Below are 23,821 nucleotides of genomic sequence, written 5' to 3'. Positions count from 1 at the left end.
CTGGGTGCAGCTGCTCCTTGTGCTTCCACCAGGGCTGGGGGTTCTCACAGCTCACACCAAGCTACAAAGAGCAGAAATGGGAGTTATTGGTGGCCACAGGTCCTGATGGCTCATCCCAGCCATGGAGTTCCTGAGCAGCCCCTCAGTGACACCAACCTGTGTTTCCTCCATCCATGGCACAGCACAGGAACTCCTTAAGGAGGGACAGGGCTCAGAGCAGGAGCTGCTGGGTGTGGTGACAATTCCATGGCAAAGGCCACCATCAGGCAAAAATCTTTTTAAATCCAGCTGATCCATCCCAGTGCAAACACCATCCTGGGGCAGCCAGGGAAGCTGCAGACTGCTTACAAAAAGCCCAGGTTGCTGCTCAGGCCAGCCAGCTCTGTCCTGGGACAAGGACAGCTCCTCAAAGAATCTGAAGGTCACCAGACCCTGTAAATGCTACAGAGAAGAGACTGTAACTACACTTTGTACTCACAGAAAACACAAAGCAATTGTCAAAAAGCTGAATTACACTAGTAGATAAAGCATATAGCCATTTATTTATAGGCTGGTTTTGTTTTCAAACCATATGTATTTAAAAAGCAAATTTAGTATTTTTTACTAGGAAGTACCTGTTACTGTGGGCTCAGCTGTCCCCTCTTGGCTGTGGAACTGGAACTGATTTACCTAATGTGGTTTCTGCTGAAGTTTACAGAAAAACATTTTCTCATTTACTCAGCTCTGTAAATCCTCGTTAGAAACATTTTACTTTAGTTCATTTCCCACCTCAATTTCAAGTAGCTTCACCAAGACTTCTACATTTTTTCTAGGAACAAATTAGTAAGAAGTCAGACACTATTTACTTTATAAAATCACAACAATATGCACACTTCCCTGTCTTTATCTGCCAGAATGCAGTCTTGTTTTGCACTGAAAAGGAGAAAACTGTCTTCTTTGTTTTGACTGACCTTTCTGTAGTATTGAAGTTGCTCTGCCTCAGCTGTAAAATAAAAGCCAGACAGCCCTGGCTGGGAAGTCCCTGACAGCTCCAGCAGCCACCAACCCACACCCAGTACCTCACCTTTACCTGCAGAGTTCTGCTGCAGCTCTTCCTCATTTTCTCTCTGATTTATTGCCTTTAATTGTGGGCAGTTGAAACCTGAGGAAAGAAAAACATAGCTGATGATCGGGATGTGAATCACTTTTAACTGCACCTGTCAGCCCAATAAAATGCTGCACCAAACAGATCTGACATTTCAGAGCAAGCCCTGCACACCTTTGGGAGGCTCTGTTTGCTCAAGCACCCCTGACCTGTCACAGCTCTCAAATATTTACTGGGACAGGGCACTGAGAAGGATTTGGGAACTGTCCCTCAAACTGCTGAGGACTCAGGTGCCATTTTATCCTTCCATTTCAGAAGATTTAAAACACCACTTCCTAATAAAATCTTATGTCAAGAACAGCAATCTACCTCCTGCTTTGATAGAGAACAATTAATTACCTGATTATTTGGTCCATCTGTAGGGTGGAAAAATGAGCCAGCACAGCCATGGGCAGAGTCAGGAATCATCTTCAGGTGAAGAAAAACTCCTTCAGTCCCTGTATTCAATATAACATTCAGGAACAAAGCACTGACATTGTCAGAAATCCACAGCCTTAAATCACTAAGATTTTGATTTTTTTCCCTTCTGACTGCTGGGCATGCAAGGAAAAGCAGCAACAAAACCCAAATGAATTAATTCCTGTCTGCTTAATTTCTGCTCTTTGTGCAAAACCTACGAGTTCAGTGGCTCAAAGCCCATTGAAATCCTCAGTGATGGGTTCATTTAATAGCACATGTTCTTCTTCAGCTTTTTAATCTGTTATTGATGGTGCAATTCAAGTATTCTAAAAAGAGAGGGAATTTAGGATAGCAGAGTTTTTAGCATTTCATTCTGCAAGCTGTTATTACATAATTAAAAAGACAAAAACCTACCTGGTTATTCCCTAAATATGTGAGAAGTTTTTTGTTGTCTTGAAGGAAAAAAAAAATCAAAGGAATGTCAGTATCAGATTTGATAATTATTTTAGAAATAAGCAAAACAAACACAAATACATTACCTGTGAAAGAGTTAAACCCAATGTTCTCTCCTTAACAGTCTGATAAATACACCTGCAGTAACCTGTTTACTTGAAATGTGATTACATGTTAATTAGTGAACAATGCAATTAAAAACATCAGGTGAATTTACAGAGAATGGGACTTTTCTAAACACCATAAATGAAAAGGAAACTCCAAAAAATCTGGAGTGCAAGAGATGCGTTTTATTGTATGCCCGTTACGATGAGTAACACATTTAGAAATAATAATCCCACAGAACAGTGACAATCTTATTTTACAGCGTGTACATCATTTTTTACAGCCACATAAAACACTTATTTGTCTAAGAGATTTCCCAAATTTTAACTTTCTGAAGTTTAGAAATATAAAAAAAATTTATTCTCAAGGAACTGATTCTCATCTGGTGCAAAAACAAAATATGAACATTATCTGGAACACAAAGCCACAATATAGCATGAAGTTACAATTTCTCATGTGAACAGCTGTGTGCAAACATGAAGCAACTAAAAAAAGTAAAAAATACACATTATATGCATAACATTTATGACCAGGTTTTTCATTAAATAGCCCTAGACCAGCTCGTTATATAAGCGCCATTGGATTTGCAGCATGCTAACACAAAGCATTTTTAAAGGGATGCATATTTTAAATGTATACACTGTAAACTCAAGATCCACCTCCAAACTCTAGTGGCAGCAGGTTTTTCTGGTTAAATACTGCATATATACTTTCTTACAGATTGAAAATGCATGTTTATAGCATGGTATAGATCTTTTTTTAAAAGAATCGATTAAAAGGTGCAATTTTATGTCTATATGGAAAATTTCATATTAGGAGGTAGGACAGTAACTGTCATACCTGTTAAGAACACTGCCCTAAAGAACCTCTAAGTACTTTGAATTTTTAATTTAAAAACCCCTACAGTTTTCAACTGTTTTTAATATTCTTTTTAGAGAAGACTTTAAAGTAGCGAGGAAAAAAATTAGTGTTGAGTCACAACACTATGAGCTGCATCCATTTTTGTCCTTTAAAAAAAAAGTCAAATTCAAAGTTAATTTTGTTATATGTGCCATACTGAACAACATTCAACTGTAGTTTCAGATAAAAAAAGGGAAATTATATACATATACATCTTTAACCCTAGCACCAGAACACCACCTCTGAGACCATAACATAATGCTCTATTTTAAACATCATATCCTGCAATAAAATAGGTTAGCAGCTTTGAAAACCAGTAAAAAAATGCTTCTTGGACCTAAACTAATAAAGGAAACCAAAAAGTTTCCCTATGAAATGTTTAAAAACAAAAACCAAACCAAACCGAACAAGGGACGCCCCCCCAGATAATTTTGCCAGTTCTGGAATTCAATTTCTAGGCACAATTGAAAACGTTGTGATGAAGTGTCTGACTAAAACTCCCCGTTCCAAACTGCACAAGAAGTGAAGAGGGGGCTCCTCTGCAAACCCTCTGTAGCTCACCCCACCAGGGATCTGTTTCCATACTGGAGACACACGTTGGGACTGACAGAATGGGCCACACAATCAGCTCTGCCCTGTCCTCTAGACTCAGCAATGGCAAATACTGTTCACTTGGAGACATTCATCCATCTTTCTGCAAATTTTAGACATTCATCCATCCTCTGCATTCTCTAGTGCTCTTTATGTTCTGATCAGCAACAATCATAGGGCTATGAGTTCCCCTGCCAACCCTAATACTTTTTAAGACTTTTAATACAAAGAATGTAAAGTTATGGTTTAATATCAAGCTTTGAAACCAGGAGAAACAGTTCGTGAGATTTATTTTTTTCCCCAATTAGCATATGACAGTTCCTACACGGCTTCCTGCTGGAGCTCACCTATCACAGGATGGCCTCTTTGTGGTGCCTCATGATGTGCTGATTTTTCTCGGAGGGCCTGCGGAAGCCCTTTTTGCAGAACTCACACCTGTGGGGGTAGTCTTTGGTGTGGATGGAGATGACGTGGCGCTTAAAGCCCGACGCGTCCGTGGTGCTGTACTCACAGTACTGGCACTGGTACACCTTCCTGCCACTGTGGGTCTTCATGTGCTTCTTCAGTTCGTTCTGCTGCCTGAAGCCCCTTTTACACCGTTTGCATTTAAAAGGCAGGTCCTTGGTGTGCACGGAGAGGATGTGCCCACTGAGCACAAAGGGGTCGGAGGTTTTGAAGTCACAGTGCCTACACTGGTGGATCTTTTTCCCTTTATGGGTCTCGCTATGCTTTTTGAGCTCCGAGGGCCGGTGGAAGCCTTTCTCACACACCTCACACTTGTGGGGAAAATCCTTGGTGTGCACTGAAATGATGTGTCGCTTCAGGTCGCTGGAGTTGGTGCTCTTGTGGTCACAGTGGGGACACTGGTGAGTCTTATGGCCTTGGAAGAGCTCGGTGTGCTGCTGCAGCTCCTTCTCGTCGGCGAAGGCCTGGGGACAGTGCTCACATTTAAAGGGCAGGTCGGTGCCGTGTTTGGTTTTGATGTGAGTTTTCAGGTTGGACTGGTCAGCACACCTGAACACGCAGTGCTGACACTGGTATGGCTTTTCCCCCGTGTGGGTCCTCATGTGCTTTTTCAGCTCCGAGGGGTGGCGGAAGCCCTTCCCGCACTCCACGCACACATGAGGGAAGTTCTTGCTATGGACTGCCAGCAGGTGCCTGTTGAGCAGCCCCTGCTCTGCAGTCTCATAGTCACAATATTTGCACTTGTGGAGCTTGGGCTCCTTGTCCCTCAGGATGAGTTTATTGGAACTCAACGGGCTCGCCTCTCTGTATCTTCTCGTGTACTCTGTAAACTCGTGCGTTTTATCAACTTTATTTATAAGTTTATGGCTTTCCAGATGATTGTGGAAACTTACTTTTTTGTTAGTTGTAAAGTCACAGTCTGTACACTGGTATTTCTTCTTGATCATATGATCGGGATGGTTCTTCATATGCCTTTTCAAGAATCCTCTGGATTTAAATTTTTTCCCACAAATATGACAAGGGTAAACTGTTAAGGGCTGTCCATCAGGACCTATTATAACAGCTGTTTTTGAACAAACAAAAACAAGTTATGAAGGAAACACATTTACTGATTAAGAAGTTTTAAATCAGCCAAGTGCTGTTCAGATTCATGCACTTACACTTGCAGCAGAGAGAGAGTGGCTCAGTAGTTTAAAAACAACCAATCCACAGCACCTATAGTTTATATAGTTCTGTTTTAGAAACTGCTCAAACAGATCAGGAATATCACATGTGCACTGAATATAGCCATGGGTACTTTTTAATAGCTTGCAACATTCCAATGAATTGCATCAGCCCTGGGTGTACTGACTCTGAATAGCAAAATATGACATTTTCTAGGCACAGAACTGGAGGGGGGAAGGACACAGGAAATACGCAAATCATCATTTATAGCTTTTAATTCTGCATCAGCTTAAAAAAAGAGAAAAGGAATAGGACAGGAGTCAGTGGCACTCCGTGACAATACCGTAACCATCCAGTGTTTACCTGTTTGCCATTGCCTGGCCTCTCCTCTCCTCCTTTTCTTGGTTTTTTGTTTGAGCACTCTATTAGTGCTAATGCTATCACAAATCTGCAGGTACTGTGTTGCATTACCGTTTTTGTTTTCTAATCGTGTATCCAAGTTATTTCCTAGAAACAAAAATTAGACACCATAAAAAACCTTAAACAACTTGTTTCTTTGGGACTGACGACTGGAATTGCACAGCAGCATTATCTACTTAAAAACAAGCACTGCCCATTCCTCTATCACAAGATACATTAAAAAGAAGTGTGCTAATGAGAACCACTATCTATCTTTCCTGGCAAAAGTCAAGGGTATGATTGTTTAAACACTGATTCATTTCATAAGTATATTCCCTGATTTTTATTAAACTTGTTTTCACTTCATACAACTGCATTATCTCTTTTCTGTCTGCAAAACTACATTAAAAACTTGGCAGTGCCTCCCAACTTCCCCACCCCCTCCGAAGGCCTACAGACATCTAGAATTGTTTTCATTCAAAACAACAGAGAAAGACTGTGGAGTCCTTCAATATCTAATTTATGGCTCATTCTTTGCATCTCTGATTAGGAGCACTGACACAGAAATATCTGTTTTCTCAAAGACAGTTTTAGTTTAAATGCTGTTAAAAGTTCTCACCTGCCGCTTGACCATCTTCGTATCTTCGGGGAAGCCTTCTTTCATCTCCTGCAGAAAATGGTATTTTAGTCATTATAAAATAATATTCTTTTTAAAGATGCTGCTTTTGAAAGCCTGATAATGAGAGAAAACTAACTTAGCTAATAAGTAACAGGTTAACACCATCCAAGTGGGATGTGCAGCTCGGTGTTGTATAATCATGAGCCTCAGGAACCAAAATCCCATCTCTGGGAGGAGTTAATAGCCACCCCATCTGTGTGTGCATGCTTACCCTGCTGCCTCTCCTGCTTTCCATTATTAATATTCTTGTTTCTGCAAACTTTTAACTTCATCTATCCCCTCAGATAGCAATGCAGAGGTTATCTGAAATGCACACTTTGCTCCTGAGACGGAAGCACTTTATCTGCCTGGAGTAGGAGGCAGATAAGAGGACTTGGCCCTTATCAGCCTCTCAGCACAATGGAGTTTTGGAGATGCACAAGGGATATCTCAGGAACACATTCCTTATTTTGCACTGAAGTATTTGCTGCTATGTGCCAAAGCTCTGTGGTTCTGAAGCACTTGAGCAGCCCAGCTGTTGGGCTCTCACCAAGGAATTTTCACCAAATTCCACACCAAGGAATTTTCACTAACTTGCTTAATTAATTGTAACAGAAACTATGGATAACTTGATACCCTCTTAACAAAATTTAACACACCAAAAATCCAAGGAAATGATACAAAACAATAGACAGAACTCACAATATACTCAGACACAGTATTTGAAAATAAATCAGTTTTTTGTTTCTCACCTGGAGGACTAACAGGCTTAAAACATGTCTAAAAACTGAAATTACTGGGAACATATTTACATATTTATTCTTACTATTCCCTTTTTACAGTCTTTCCCCCATCCCCCTCCTAATGTAAAATACTTAAGGCTTTTCTTGTTTAAGATCTTCAACATTAAGATCTTCAAACCCCAAATACTCTGTACATCTGATCTGGGATCTGAAACAAAATCAGACTTCTCCTAACAGGCTTTCTTTTCTACTCCATGAAAGCCAACACACAGCAATCCCTGGAGAGATCAGGAGCTGCTTCCAAACCCCAAGAACAAGGTGAGGTCATCCCAGAGATGCTGGCAGCTGCATGGGGGAGGAAATGATGGCAGGGATTTTCAGGAAAGAAGCACAGGCTCCTACCGTAAGCAGCAGCCCAAGCAACGGGGACAAACGTTTTATTCACGCCAGAGTCCTCAAGCTGGGTGTCTGGAAGGGATGTGGCTTCTTCTTCCCCTACAATAACTTCCATATAAACTTCATCTGCTATTTCAGCACAGCCTGGATGAAGGGAGGAGAATAAATCTTTAATTTTATTCTGTCTTTCCAAATTTTTCCTGCTTTTAATTTGCTCTTGCTCTGATTGATACCCATTATAAATTAATTTTCTTCCTTTGGCATTTAGGGGATCATTGCTTATTCAGATATTCCTTAAAGAGAGGAAACATGTATCAATAAATACTAATCCAAAACAAATGCCCATAAAATTTCCAATAGACAAACTCATGAACTTGCAACTGATGACATTTGCCACTTTTTCAGAAAGCTGCTTAATTCACAGTAGGAAAATAGAAAAATAAGAAGTTTGACTAACCTCATTAACTTCATCCATGGACATGTTAAATTTAATATAAATAATTAAATTACTGCACACAGTATGCACAAAGTGTATTATCCACATCACTTTAAAATAATTATAGCCTGCTTTTTATTTTTAGGGAAGATGAACTCAGTTTTCTACTACTTGAGGCTGAAGAATCCTTCAGAAAATAATTAAAAATGTCCTTGAGAATGATGGTTATATGGGTGTACAAACAGCATGAGAAATAAAAATATTTCTTATTATGCTTACTAATATCTTCATCTTCCTGAGAAGAGTCCTTGACAGCCATGTAAACCATTTTTTCTCGCTGCATTCTCCCAACGCCTCCTTGTTCAATGACTCCAGCCACAGAATGGCCATTGTGAAAGTCACTCTCGGTGACAATTTCTGTCCCACCTCGAACAAAAAGAAGTTACACACATTAAGTCAATGTGAACAAAGCCACTGGTAAGATTAATGTCAGATCCAAGGATTTTGTTGACTGGCTGGGACCCCCTCCCTGAGAGCAGCTCAGAGAACAGCCCTGCTGGGAATGACTCCTCAGCCATCAGAGATTCTGGCTCTCCCTGCTGCTGCATGAGCAGTCTGTCCCTTCTGTCCCTCTGTCCCTGGAGACTGAGAGCCATCCCCACAGGAACAAAGTGCATTTGGGAAGGGACCCACAATGATCCAGAGGTTTCAGCTCCAAGAACAGCCAAGAGGGGAATTCTGTGAGTTTTGAGTTGTGCATCCCCTCAGAGCACAGGGATTGCTGGTCTATCCATGGGGAAAGGGAGCTGCAGAGATTTCTGAGTCCCTTGGCTCACCTGCAGCCCCAGAATTCCTCCCCTCTCCCTGCAAAGGCCACCAAAGGCTCCCACCAACAAAAGGGATCCACTCCAGAGGCTCTGCTGTGCTGACACACTTGTGCCTTGCAAAGTCAGAGAAAAGCAGCAGCTGAAAAAACAGCTGCAGACACACAACCACTTCTACATTTGGGCTTTGGCTGCCTGAAAATAGCCCAGCTAATCAAAAAAGAACTTGAGCCTAATCCACACCCAGCATTTGTGCAACTGGGCAGCCTCCACAAATGCCACGTTCTACAGAACCCTCCAGTCACTGGATCACATGGAATGAAGAACAAAGACCCTGAAACACTTCACACTACTGAAAGAATAAACAGGATTTCAAGGTACCTATTTCAACATCATCTTCAGCTTCAGCTTTAAATATGTAGACTTTGATAACTTCTGAACCAAAGCCATCATCTTTAGCAACATCATCATTTGCCACCTCGGTACTGATCTTCAAGGGAGTGCTTCCTATATGGTCCAATTTCTCTCCAACATCATCCACTGCAAAGAAAAGAGAATAATAATGAGCTTCAAACACATTTTTAGAAGTCAAAGTAATCAGCAGCATGATTTTCTCCACTATTCTCCCCATGCACAGGAAAGGTTTGTATTCATAAGTGGCCTTTAAAAGCAGCTCATCTCAAGAAATTTAAGAGATTCCAGAAGTTCAGTATTTTATTGCAACTGAGGAAACACAGCAGGAGTTACAGAATAAAGGACACAAGAGGGAGCTTGTCATCAAAGGGAATGAGGTAACTGGTTATGGGGGAAACTATTACTCTTAGAAAGCAAAAATTTATCAATAATTAAAATTAAAGATCTATACAAAAGCATTAAAAATTAACCCAGAATTGCCTGTTACAGTCTAAGAGTTTTCAGAAGTTTCACTCTGATGCATAGTGACTAAAATTTAGTGGCTCTTGAGGAGTGTGATGAGTGGAGTATATTCCCAGCTAAAGAAGTATACATCTGACTGTATCTTCTTCCTCAAAGAAATGATAATTTTATCCAGTTTATCACTTGAAAACATACACATTAATGAAGATTAATGCATGATATACAGCTGATTAAAAGATGCAGTGACAATAAATCCAAACACTACTATGAGAGATTGACTTCTCATTCTTTACACAACTCACTTGCTGATTATTTGCTTTATACATTCAAAATGCTCATATAATTTCTAAGGAAAGAAAATACATCCAAACTATTATAAAGCAGCCTATTTTGGTAAAAAAGGCATTCACAGAGATGACCATAGATACACCTCATATTGCCAGCCCTGAGGGTACCAAACTCAGCATGTCCCTGACACATGTACTGACACACTTCTCACTGAGGATAAATTTAGCTCCTGTGCAGATGGTCCACACAAACCTGTGCAGTGCTGAACACCCACTGAAGTCCTCTAAATAGAGGAGAATCCCACAAAATGTAGACAAAATCTGAATGAAATACATTCCAGGGAAACAGCATCTTACTGCACACGTAACATTAAAGTATGAGTGCCCTAAGCGAAGAAAAACTCCTTAAAATGAACACTGAGGTGACAGCAGAGCTGCCTGACTCCATGGGGACACCAAGGCCCTGATCCCTGGGAGAAGCTGGCTTACCTGGGAGGGCTGCAGTGTCCCCAGCCCCCTCCCAGCTTCCTGCTCCCAAGAGCTGCTCTAACCCCTTGAGCACTGGGCTAAACTGGAATCCCAGTCACTGGAGTGGGAAGGAGAAGGTGCCTCTCCTGCAGCAGGGCAGGGGAATCCACCCCAGCAATCCCACACTAATCTCTTCCCACAGACACACACCCAGCTCACAGCACTGCAAACCTCATTTCTACTCAAAATCCTGGACTGCACCAGGTGAGTACAGGAGTTACTGAGGACAGAACTGGATAAAATGCAGGGAAGTACAAAGAAATATCTGGTTTTGGTTTAGAACCTTTGTGAAGTCTGTACTTTGGTGAAAATTCATGTTCTGAGTTGGAGGGGACCCACAAGGATCATCAAGTCCAACTCTTGAGTGAATGATCCATATGGGGATTGATCCCACAACCTTGCTGTTATCAGCACCACGCTCTATAACCTGAAACATCTAAGGAGAACATTTAAAAAAGCTGGTTAAACTCTTTGGTGGGGTTTGGGTTTTGTTCTTTTTTCAGCAATGGATTAATTCCATTGCTGAAGAAGTATCAAACATGGATCAGGAAAAAAAATTCCTCAGGAAGAGAGATTTTGCTTTTTTAATGAAAAAAACCCTACTGAAATCAATGCCAGGAACATCAACACCTTAATGAGTGAGAGCCTGCCACGTGCAGCCTGATGTTTGTATGACCTGGCAGGACACTGGAAACCCTCAGAGCACAAACACAGAGAGAGCCACAACAGAGAACCTGAATATTCCCCTGACACTCGACTTTCCCAGCACCAGGTCATTAAACCCTTCTATATCCCCTGGGGCAGTGTTACTGCACCTGCTAATTGACATTTTTTAAGCTGCCAGAATGGGGTTGTCAGCAGACAGAAAAGTGGAGATGCTGAAATTCCCTTATCTTGGAATAAGTATTTCCATACATTTACTAAACATGAATTTATTAATGACTTTTTTTCTGCAAGGCTTTTAAAGTTTATCCAAGTCTCTTATGCATGTTCTGGAAAATGATAAATGTAAGTTTAATTAGATACAATGACCATTCCCACTGCATGTGTGAGTGTTGGAAGGACTGGAGGTAATCCCCAGTACAAAGAGGGATTGTATACCCAGCTCTGTGACTGCCAAAAAGAGAATTTCAAAGCTCACAAACCCTGCCAATTTAGAACTGGGAGGTGGCAATAAAGTTCTTTTCAATCCTGCAGCTCCAGCAACACCATTTTTTTCTAAATTCATATATTTTATAAACACAACACATTACCAGTGTAACAGAAATGAAGTTACTCAACAACAGCAATTTCCTGCTGAACAGGGGAGTCACCACACGTGTGACAGGAAGTTTTCTTTATGGAAGAATTTCCAACTATTTAACTAATATTATGTGACAGTGACTGTGCACCACTATGGGCCTGGTGAAATAATTAAATAATGAAATTAGAAAAAATCCCATAATTTTAGATATTTACCAGAACATCAACTGCAATGCAATAAACATTACATGAAGGAAAAAAAAGAGGAAATTTTTCAACTTTTGTAAGAATGTTTTCAGCAAAAGAAAACTCCAAAACCTCAATATAGCATGTACACACACCCACTGTGTTTTAATATTGCCTGTAAAGCCCCCAAATCTTCAATATCCTTTGAAAATAGAGAGTCCTGTTTTAAAGGGGCAAAATCAGAACAGTATTTTTAACATTTGTGGTTACTTCTACACCATTAACCATCCTGTGTAATCTCTAAAACATTCAGTCTTTACAATTTAAGCTAAAGGAATGGAAACCTATCAGGAAGTTTGTGTATCCAGAGCCTCTGGGATCACTTTTCTACAACAGCAAATGTGTAATATAGCAAAATTTGGAAAATATCATCTGGGCTGAGAAAATTACATCAATACAGACTGTTATTTGTAAGATGTTGCTTTTTGTTTCAAATACAAGAAAACACACTGAGTTGGCAATTTCTTTTGCTTAAAGTCCTGTCTTATCTGAAATTAATCTCATGGCCCCCATCTACCTTTTAAACAGATTTAAATAAAACAACACACCAGGACAAGTAATCTTTGTCAGGTTCCAAAATATCATTGTTTTTTAGAACAGCTCATGAAAATATTCTGTTGTTTAAGTAAGATGCCTTCAATCACTGCCAACCCATCAGTGCTAAATTCTGTGCTGCTTTCCCCAGGGATGGCTCAGCGGAACAGGGACTGCTTGATTCCTTTCTGTCAATGGAATATCAAAGTCTCTTCCAGCTCTGACTCACCCACCAGAAGCACTACATGTTATTATCTGGTCCCTTAAAATAAACTGAAACAACACAACACAGAACCTCCATAAATAGATGCTGAATCCTCCTGAGTGAACAAGCCTTAAAGGAAAACTCAGCACACTCCCAGTGTTAAACTTACCTGCTGGGCTGTTTTCAGGTGTGTGATGTCCAGATTCACCGTGGATTGCCAGCTCCCAATCCATGTGATGCCTCACATGCACTATGCTGGTGATGCCACAGCCACCAGAGCAGCAACACGAGGGCAAGGTAAGTCCCACAAGGCTTTGACAATCCTCCGGGTTTTTCTAATGTCTGATCTACTTAAGTCCCATAAGTTCAAATAGAGGAGTAGGAATCCTAAAATGTTTAGCAAACGAGGCAACAGTGTAAGACACTACAAAGGAGGTGTTGGTGGCACAGTACCTTAGCCCCGGGCCAGCTCCAGGGTGGGTCAGTGGTGGCTTTGAGGTCACCAGAATAGTGCATGGGGCCGGCACGCGGAGCGGGGGCTGGCAACCCGCTGTGGGTCTGAATATCGCAAACCTGAAAAACAAAAGAGGGGAGGCTTCAGCTGCACTGCCCACTGCCCCTGCAGCACAGCTTGTGCTGCTCACCAGCTCCATCTCACTCACAGGGCTGGGGTCAGGGGCCCACCACAGCTTTGGGATTCAATTCCTCTTTACTGAGGTGTTCGGATGGCTTAAAGCAAAGAATCGTCAACACCCCGTGGTATTCGTGTTGTTAATGTATGAAAAATAGATTTTTTTAAGTCCTTTGCTTATAAAGCTGGTTTGAAAAAGCAGCAGAACAGACTGGGCCAGGGGAGGTGGAGATTGGATACTGGCACAGCTGCCCAGAGCAGTGCTGGAGTCCCCATCCCTGGTGGGATTTAAAAGCTATGTGGATGTGGCCCTTGGGGACATGGGCAGTGGTGGCCCTGCAGTGCTGGGAGAATGATTAAACTCAGAGTAGTGATAATCTTCCAATGAAAATTTCCAATCACAAAATCATACACAGATAGCCACACAGCTATCAAGACAAACTTACTATTGTCCAAGCAGTTTTACACAGAAAATGTAATTACCAGAAGTGTATAAAGCATCTACATGGGAATGTCACCTCAAAATGGTGAAAAATCACCTTTGAGTAAAGTCCCTTCCAACCCATCCCATGCTATGGTTCTGTCATTTAAGCTGTGACTCCCAACAAGCATAAGGGAAATGAGAACTCCACAGTCAGTTCCATACCCTAAAATGTCACATTTTGGTAGTTCCCACATGTTCAACAGAACAACCTGCGGTACTCCCTAAGGGCATATCTGGCATTTTATGCAGTTCTCCCTTTTTAGATGCTAAATTTCATTAAAAGACAACTGAGTATTTTGAAATTCTTTAGAAGTATCACTTAGGTGTGATTTATATTGTAAAAGCAGTTCAACAGTCCTATATATACACCCCAAATGAAATACTATAAAATTCACTTTCTACAATATAGACAGCATTTGACAATTAATACATATAAGTAAATAAAAAGTTTTGATCTGCTTGATAAATTGAGGCCTTTATCTATTCTACACAACACATTATCTCCATAAACAAAACAAATTCAAGGGTAATATTTGAGCAATAAAGAAAAATTAAAAGCTGCATAAGAATGATTCATCACTGCTGACAAAAACACAACAGCAGACACTTTGTGGGGTCAGCCTGGCATCTCCAGCACAGCACAGGGTCAAAACTTAGGAACACAACAGAGCTCAAAGAGCTCTATCAGTGATCCAGAGGAGGGGATCAGCTTTGCAGGTGACACTGAGCTGGGAAGCAATGCAGGGAGTCTGCACAGGCTGGATCCTGGGCTGAGGCCACTGGTGGAGGCTCACAGGTGTCAGGTCCTGCCCTGGGGTCACAACAACCCCATGGAAAGCTCCAGGCTGGGGCAGAGGGGCTGGGAAAGGCCCTGGGAGTGCTGGTGACAGCAGCACGACATGAGCCCAGGGATCCCAGGTGGGCAAGAGGCCAGTGGCACCTGGCTTGGGTCAGGAATGGTGTCCAGGGCATCAGGGCAGTGCTGTCCCCTGTGCTGGCACTGCTGGGGCACCTCCAGTGCTGGGGCAGCTCGGGGACCCTCATGAACAGAGGGACATTGAGGGGCTGGGGTGAGTCCAGGGAAGGGAACGGAGCTGGGGAGGGAATGGAGCCCAGGAGGGGCTGAGGGAGCTGGGGAGGGAATGGAGCCCAGGAGGGGCTGAGGGAGCTGGGGAGGGAATGGAGCCCAGGAGGGGCTGAGGGAGCTGGGAGGGAATGGAGCCCAGGAGGGGCTGAGGGAGCTGGGGAGGGAATGGAGCCCAGGAGGGGCTGAGGGAGCTGGGGAGGGAATGGAGCCCAGGAGGGGCTGAGGGAGCTGGGGAGGGAATGGAGCCCAGGAGGGGCTGAGGGAGCTGGAGAGGGAATGGAGCCCAGGAGGGGCTGAGGGAGCTGGGAAGGGGCTCAGCCTGGAGAAAAGGAGGCTCAGGGGGGACCTTGTGGCTCTGCACAGCTCCTGACAGGAGGGGACAGCCGGGGGGGCTCTGCTCAGGGAATGGGAACAGCCTCAGGCTGCGCCAGGGGAGGTGGAGATTGGATACTGGGAAAAATTCCTGCATGGAAAGGTTGCCAAACACTGGCACAGCTGCCCAGGGCAGTGCTGGAGTCCCCATCCCTGGTGGGACTCTAAAGCCATGTGGATGTGGCCCTTGGGGACACGGGCAGTGCTGGCCCTGGCAGTGCTGGGAGAACAATTAAACTCAATAATCTTACAGCTCTATCCCATCCTACACAATTCTATGACTGCCTTAATTTACATAAATGATTACTTAAAACAAACTCCTAGATGAATAATGTAGCTTCCAACTGTGACTATTCAGGCACATCACGATCATACATATATAAAAATTTAATTTGCTGAAAACTAGGTCTCAAAATGGCTTTGAGACATTGTGAAAGCCAAGCTTGATAACACCTGACAAAACCATGAATGTGTCAGACACTCGTGGGGCCATCAGGTAACTGAAAGCTTCAGATGCTCTGGTCTAAGTGCAGGATCATCAGCATCCATCACACTCATCTCTCTCAGAAGGAGTCCCAAAGATGACTGTACTTACAATGACAAGGGAAATAACCAGTTACAGAATAAACTCCTCCTAAGTACTCTGTCAGAAAGGAGGAATTTGTTCAGTGAAACAACTGAGTGTAAAATGGTGTTTCTTTTGTTAAAAAAACACACAGGGTTTTCTTTGTAGCAGGTCTAATTTGCTTTATAGACTCATTTTTGAAGTTCCTTTTTCAAAAACATCTGTTTCTGACTTCTGTTAGTGACACAGTAATGATGGAAAGTTTTAAAAATCATTGCTGTTCATCCTCTACTGAACAAAAACAAATATATTCTGCAAAAGGGACATAAATGCTATAAGAGAGGGAAATCATTATAATCATGAATCAGTGATGTCCTCTGTCATGAGATTTTTAATAAATGCAGCTTGTTGTGAACAGACTGACACTTCGACACGCTTGGCATTGACTTTTTTTTAACATATTGCATCTGACTAAATAAAATCTGTTTTGACCTGCTTACATTTCAATAATGATTTGAAGAATTAAAAAAATCAATTACTTGGAATATATTTTATCAAATTTGTGTAGCAGAAAGACAACAACTGGTACCTTGGGTATAATGTAAGCATTGAAGAAACCCAAAGTACCCAAGGTTTTTTCAGTAGCCAACTTCAGCTACTGTCAACAGGATCATATGGAGTTGGATGCTGTGTGGAATGTGTTAATGAGCCAATCCATTAATGAACCTGACCCCTTATTTCCAAGTTCAGCCCAGAAGAGCACAACAGACAATTAAATACCTATTATCATTTTTAGTACACTAAAGAAACCACATTTTGTGGACGTATTGAGAAAACTTTGAGTTAGAGATCTTAAGAAAGTATTTCTTAGTGAAGTCTCCTGATTAAGCCAAATATGTTATTTTTACATGAATCTACACAGCATTGTAATACACCTGTGGCGTTTTTTTAGAAAAAGTTGTATATTCCAAATAAATTGAGTGTTTAACTTTCCAAGGTGTTTTTCTTAAATTTCCTGGAATATCTAGTTTCAGAAACACAAACATACGCACCCACTCACTCAGCAGCATCAATGTCCTTCTCTCTTGTTGTATCAGTGACTTTGCATCAAAACCCCAAATCCAGAGACCAGGAATTAACTGGGCACCAGCCTATCCCCTGAGCGTTCCAAGAGTCCAGTTCCAGGAACTTCTCCCCACCAGGAGCTCCCTCCTGCTTCCATCTCCCTCTGTGCACTTACAGGATATCATCAGGTAGTCTTCAGAAGTGCTCTTGCCGTCGTCGTCGTCCTCGGTTTTGATGGTGACGGCGGAGCCAGGGACAGTGCCAGCAGCCTGGATCACAGCCTCCGAGTCCGAGTTGGTCACCAGCACCTCCTCGGACACCATGGTGGGCGAGTCGGCCCCGGGCACGGCGTCCTGCACCACGTGCTCCAGGTGTCCCTCGGGGCCCGTGACGAGGTCTGCCACAAACACCTGGTCGGGAACGCGCACGGTCTCCGTGATCAGGTCCGAGGTCAGGACGTGGTCGCCGGCGTCCAGGGCCTCCTCGATGGCCACGTCGGCCTCCAGCACCGAGTCGGGGACGATGACGCCCTCGGTGACCACGTCCGTCTCCGTGATGATGTCGGGGCCCTGCACCACCTCGGCTGCCAGGCCGTGGTCGAGGGTGATCCCATCGTCCGTGACCACGTCAGAAACCAGCACGGCTTCAGGGACTGACACGACAATGTGGTCTCCATCGATGTGAGCGGTGCCAGCCATCCCAGCCACTGGGGAACAACCAGGAACCGGGAGAAAAATGTTACAATTATTGCACCAGCAAGTGGTTTGTCTAAGGAATGGAGTTATCACAGAGGCAAGATGGAAAAATCTGTGACTTCCCCACATTTCACCCAATAAACACTGTCCAAAGCAGCCAGTTCTGTACAAGCTACGATAAAACACACCACTTCAAGACATCATGTGGAGTTTGTCCCCAACTCAGGATCTGTTAAAAACTAAAGGCCAGTTTACCATTCAGTCTCTTTCTCTTTAATTCCCAGTCAGAAAACATTTCATTGCAGCAGCACTGTGAACCTTCACAGAATTCCTGCGTGACACTGAAGTGTGGTAACAAACCATTAACTGCTGTTACAGTAAAAGGACTCATCCTTTGGACAGCAAGGGCCTTGTTAAAAATAAACACTCAGCTTTATGCAATATTTACAGTCACATTTCCAACAACTTGCCACATCACAAGGAGTGGCTGGAGGTAGAAATTTGGTTTTCATTACCAGACTAGACTGGCCAGTCGTATTTGCAGGCTACTTTTCTAGACATAACACAAAATGCACAGTGAACTATTTTAACACAAGAACAGCAGTTTTAATCCTGAAAACACTCAATAGAAGAGTTCTTATCAGAATTTTTAGAAAATAATAAACATTATTCAGTGTTGTAATTCAAATGAAAATATCTTGGTATAGACATGGTCCTTCCCAATACCTGAGAAGATCATCTCCTGGATTTTACTCATTATTTTTAATAGTTAAAATGTTTACCAAAATCTTGCATGATCATAGTGTGAGGCATTTTGGATTCCTGTGTTTGCAATCCAAGACTTCCACCACCTGGATCCATATTCAGCCAAATTCATTCACAAACAACTGCAAAAAAACAAAAAAGAGAATTTATGTTAAACAGTGTTCTTGTGTTGATCAGCTTTACTGGATTGATGTGTTACACTGACAAACACAGAGAAGTATTCACCCAAAAATTCAAGAAAACCAAAAGCAACACTGCACAGAATTCACTTTACTGTTTTGGTTTATATTTTTTACCTTAGCATAATAATAAATATTAGCAATTGTGCACAAAGCATCCTCTGCTCTGCCTGTCTACGGACTCATTAACTAATTATCAAGGCTGGTGATTCTGCATGTGTGGAGCTACAATGAAGAAAGTGGAGAATTGTATTGGGAATATCAATTTTTCCAATTCTTTCAAATTTGGATATATGAGACACTTCAAACCCAATTTTAATGTGTAAGTTTAACTGGGGATGCTGGATCTCTGTGACAAGGTACAGCAACACAAAGCCCCTCCCAGAGCAGGAGAAAGCATCTATCATTTGACAGTGCCCCCATAAAACAGAGAGAGAAGGATAAAATCAGCATTCCAGCATTGCTACCAAACCCTGAAATGTGCAGATTCTGAATTATTTTGCAATTTGCTGCAACCCCAAGGACTTTACACAAGTTCTCAGTGCAAAGTGACCCAACAGAATCACCCACAGGATCAGAAAGAGCTCAAGGCTTTCACAGGTGAAAAATATCAAGCCTAAAAAAATCTCAGTTGCACAAGACTAAAATCTGGTATTGTTCTGCACTCTTGTATCCAAGAATCAGAGAAAGTGACAGAATCCCAGAGCAAACAAGAAGTTTTAGGAGTTGTGGGAGGTGGATGCAGTCAGAGCTCAGAACTACGTGACCTGAGCGGGGCAGAGAGGAGCACAGGGAGTACAAATCTTTCCAGGTAAGTCTCCAAAGCTTTCCTCTTCTAGCACCAACTTTGAATTCAAGAATATGAAAAAGTCAAACATTATCCATGAGGAAAGTTGGCAAGGATTTTACTATTTCAATTCCATTCCAAAATCAAATTTTTTCAGCATTGTAAGGATGACAGAGCAGCTCCAGAGCCCAGTGCAATGATCCATCACTCCCAAATTACCACCACAGCCACCCAAAATTCTGCCTGTAGCTAATGAATCCTCACTAGTATAAAACACAATGCAGCTCTAGGTCATAAATTACCCATTAAACTATTTCAGAATTAAGGCAATATCTAACATTTCCTGACCACAGCCTTTTCAGAGAATCCTTTTTCCAGAGTAAATGAATATGAAAAATTACCTTAATTTCTATCAATCTGAGATTACAGGAAGTATAGCCTAGAATTTTTTTTCCTTCTTAATAAGCAATTTATTTTCTGATTAAATAATTAGATGCACAACTATATTAAGTATTGTGGCACACAGAAAAATTTAATACAAAGTAGGACTATAATTTGAATTTAAATTTTTGCAGGGAAAGCAAATCATTATTACAAGAGTATTTTCCTGGTAGTTAACAGGACTAGAAAAAGAACCAAAGTTATGGGATGGCAGCAGCAATCCCTTAAACTTCCCCTGAAATCAGAGATGGAAGATGACACCCAGGCAACAACCCCACTGAAGCTGTACCAACCCTATGAAGAATGTTCCTGTAAACCCTCAGTGCAGACAAAGGATGGACTTGAATCAACCACACAATCACAAATTTATTTTTGATATCAACTTTGGGATCTCAAAGGAATGCAGTGGCAGCAGGAAAAGCCCTTCCTGCTGCTGAAGAATGAGCCCTGGGGAGGCCCAGCCCCGCTGGTTCTGCTCTCAGGTTGCAGCAGTGCCAATGATGCAGCTCCACATGTCACACATGCAGGCAAATCTTGTTATTGGGAACAGCAAAAAAATGCAGTGCAGTGATTAATTGTGGCTCTTCTCAGCTTCCTCCTGTAGTACACGGTGTAACACACCCACAGCACCACAGGCAGATCCAATCAGGGCTTTGGAAAGGCAGAAATCAGGCAGAAAGCCACAATTCCACACCCTGTCACAACCCCAAACTTAGCCCTTCCTCTAACTTGTAACATCTCAATTCTTCCTCTCAATTCCCCTTCTCCTCTGGGTATTTAAAGGCAGTGAAAATGTTTTTAGCATCAGCCAATAAAATGTTTACTTTACAATATTCCATTAATTTTTTCATTGATTTTTTTTGCTTGGCTTAGGAAAGAGCATATTATCATCACATCCCAAAATGAAGTATTTCATGCAACCTACACTGAGACTCCCAGAGCAATGTCTCAAGGCTAAATTTTTAAAATATGTCTGTATTTGGAATGGTTTTGCTTTTCTGAAAAATAGCAGTTCTCTTTCTAATGAGCCTGAGGTTCATTTCAATCTATTTCAGCTTTTTATGCCAAAACTCTTCCTTAGATGGGGCTCAGCTGAGACAAGCAATGAATTTTAGAGTAGAAGAGATATCTGACCTCTCTGACTACAACTGTAAATCACTTCTGCACATGGCAATTCTAAAATCAAGGGTAATGGCTGGCAGTTTGGAATGACCTAAGGACACGTAACAGCAACATTCAACTGAAAATCTGGTGGAAGTTCCCAGGATACACTGATCTGTCCTTAGCTTACTCTTCCTAAAGAAAGTATCACAGAATAGCCAGGGATATTTTCATTTTAGAGAGAGCTTAAGAAAACACTCCAAATGCAAAGATATTCAGCAAAGCATTTTAAGGAGGAGGAATAACAACCAATGCTTCAGCACTTCTACCCTTCCTAGGAAAAACAGGGTGTCATTGGTGTTCCCAGGGGGACAGGGAAACTCCCAATCCCGGGGCTGCCTTCCAGGCATTGTTGCCATATTTCAAATGTGTATAACATAAACAGCATTTCTATAGAACACCAATTGCAACATGCCAATTACAGCTCAAATACATGCTCTTTATTTATGGAGCTTCAGGAATACATTTCGTGTGGTCCTGCAAACGTTAAGCATCTCCCCAGTTTATACAGACCTCTATTCACAGTGGGTTCAGGTGGAGTATTTTCACATGAAGCCTAATTGCATGGTCAGCCCTTAATCTCTCCCTTAAAATAGTGGATTTCTTCTAAACAATTTACATCTTGTTTACATGCTCTAAAGGAAAACACAACATCATGTACTGCTGGTGTTTTGGTTATTCACAAGCTGCATATGAGATTTGCATTAAACCAAAAGGACCAGGCTCACACACACAGCAATGGAACAATAAATAAACTTCTACGCCGTTGAAAAATAGGAACCAGATGCTGTGTAACCATTTAATTTCTTAACATTCAAGCTGAAGAACAAATAATCATCCTCGCCTGATAACATGGTTTTCATTTTTTTCTACCCCTAATTTTAATGCAGCAGCTGACAGAAACGCAATGAGAAACGTCCTGCTTGTGCAGAAATCTTAATTAAAAAACCCCAATTAATAAAATAACATGCAGGTTAACGCAGACCCCTGGCAGAGAACAGACCGAGTATGAAAAACCAGCATATCCATTTTAAAGTCCTTTATTGCGTCCACCTAAAAATCACCACGACCACTTACACTCTAAACCCATTTAAATGCCACAGACAAAACCAGCGAACGAGATTTTGTCTCGCTGCCTGAAACGCGCTAAAGCCTCTTAATACAAAATAATAAAAAATAAAATAGAAAAAATAGATTACATCTACGCGCTGCACAAATAAAAGTTCCCGTAGTAAAAACCAGGGGCACAGCGGGCCGGCGGTGCCCGGGGCCGGCGGTGCCCGGGGCCGGCGGTGCCCGGGGCCGGCGGTGCCCGGGGCCGGCGGTGCCCGGGGCCGGCGGTGCCCGGGGCTGGCGGTGCCCGCTGCCGCCGGCGGCTCCGGCGCTTCCCTCCCTCCCTCCTTCCCTCCCTCCGCGCGTGCCCGGCGCGGGCGCGCCCGCGGTGCCGCCGGGGCGGGGGGAGGCGGCCAAGGGAGCGCGGGGACAAAGGAGCGGCTGTCCCGCGGCGGTGCGGGCCGGCAGGCGGGGGCAGCGCCGGGATAACGCCGGCCCGGCGGGAATGACCCGGTCCCGGCCGGGATAACGCCGTCCCGCGGCCCTGAGCCGCGGCCTCCCCGCCCCGCCGGCCCGGCCGACATCTTGTGTTCCGCCATTTTCTGCCCGCCCGCGCGGCCCCTCCACCGCCGGGCCCGCCCGCACCACCCGCCCGGCGCGGTACCGGCGGGCCCGGCCGGGGCTCCCCCGCCCGTCAGCCCAGGGACGGCCGCGGCCCGCAGCGACCGCGGCGGCGGTGCCGGAGCGCGGCCTGCGCGGCTCCACCGTGCCCGTGCCCGTGCCCCGGCTCACCTGTGCAGGCCCGGGGTGCGCCGGGCCCGCGGGACGCGCCGGGGCCGGGCCGGGCCTGGGCCCGCTCCGCCCGCAGCCTGGGCCGGGCGGCGGCCGCGAGCGCGCGCGGCCCCGCTCCGCTCCCCCCGCACGTCACGCGCGCCCCCGCGCGCCGAGCAGGCGCAGCCGCCGCCGCCCCCTCAGACCCCCCCGCGCCCCCGGCACCGTCAGGGGACCGCGGGGGGACCCCGCTCCTGCCCGGGGCGCCATGAGGGTCCGCGGGGAGACTCGGCTCTCGCCCGGAGCACCGTGAGAGGACCGTGGAGGCACCCCGCTCCTGCCCAGGGGACCGCGGGGGAACCCGGCTCCCGCCCCGGGGCACGGTGAGGGGACCTCTGGTCCCGCCCGGGGCACCGTCAGGAGACCGTGGAGGCAGCCGGCCCCGGCCCCGGGCACCGCGCAGGCAACCCGCTCCCGCCCGGAGCACTGTGAGGGGCACTGAGGGGAGTTCCCCCACACACACCCGCCCCGTGAGGGCTGTGAATAAAAAACTGCACATTTAAATAGCTCGGGCAACAGTTTCTGTTCTGTGGGTCTCTTACCAGCGTGAAAACCCGACTTACCTGATTAAACGTGACAAGTAAATACAGAGTTGAACTAGTTTTTTTAATATATAAAACTAGTTATGATTCGGACACGAACCTTCTTATAAGAAGCATAGCAACGTGTCTTTGGAAACTTTGCTCTTTGTGACAAGATTGAGAGGCTGCTGTACAAATCTGAGCAAAGGAGGACGTGGGCGATGCTTGGTGCCTGTTCCATGTCTTCTATTCCTTAGAGGAATCCAGAGCCAGTGTTGTGTTTCCAAGTAAAGTGTAAAGGCAGAAGTGGGTGCCTGGGAAATGTGACCCAAAGCCCTGAGATGCTGAGGGGATTGCTCAGAGCCACCTGAGGGACTGCAGGGTTGCTTCTATCTGGGGTTTAGAGGGCACCTAAACCACCTGGGCTCTGGGAGTTTGGTGACCAAGGTGGGCATCCTGAGATGGGGCAGCCCCAGGGGATCCTACTGACAGTAGTGCTGTGTCCATTCTGGGCTCGTCAGGACAAGAGAGACATGGAGCTTCTGTAATTCCCAGGAGATTCATCTTCCTTAGCAGAGAACATGGAGAC

General features: G+C 44.0%; 1 protein-coding gene across 3 annotated transcripts; it reads right to left on the bottom strand.

Annotated features, from left to right (window-relative positions):
- Positions 1 to 2,266: 2,266 nt before the first annotated feature.
- Positions 2,267 to 22,742, bottom strand: ZNF711 (zinc finger protein 711). 3 transcript variants are annotated; one of them, XM_063170819.1, is made up of 9 exons: positions 22,673 to 22,742; positions 18,277 to 18,381; positions 16,975 to 17,505; positions 9,059 to 9,217; positions 8,133 to 8,279; positions 7,424 to 7,561; positions 6,240 to 6,287; positions 5,585 to 5,728; positions 2,267 to 5,120 (listed from the first exon to the last, which is right to left on the bottom strand). In XM_063170819.1, the coding sequence occupies exons 2-9, from the start codon at positions 18,353 to 18,355 to the stop codon at positions 3,943 to 3,945; spliced, it is 2,424 nt and encodes an 807-aa protein (XP_063026889.1). In that variant the 5' UTR covers positions 18,356 to 18,381; positions 22,673 to 22,742; the 3' UTR covers positions 2,267 to 3,942. The 3 variants fall into 3 exon arrangements, with proteins under 3 accessions (XP_063026889.1, XP_063026890.1, XP_063026891.1); XM_063170820.1 differs by having other exon boundaries at positions 5,693 to 5,728; XM_063170821.1 differs by lacking the exons at positions 16,975 to 17,505; positions 18,277 to 18,381; positions 22,673 to 22,742 and adding an exon at positions 12,765 to 13,076.
- Positions 22,743 to 23,821: the final 1,079 nt, after the last annotated feature.

The sequence above is a fragment of the Melospiza melodia genome, chromosome 16, assembly GCF_035770615.1.
Source record: "Melospiza melodia melodia isolate bMelMel2 chromosome 16, bMelMel2.pri, whole genome shotgun sequence".
Lineage (NCBI taxonomy): Eukaryota > Metazoa > Chordata > Aves > Passeriformes > Passerellidae > Melospiza > Melospiza melodia.
Note: the sequence above shows the minus strand (reverse complement) of the source record. Positions and strands in the feature narration are given on the sequence as shown.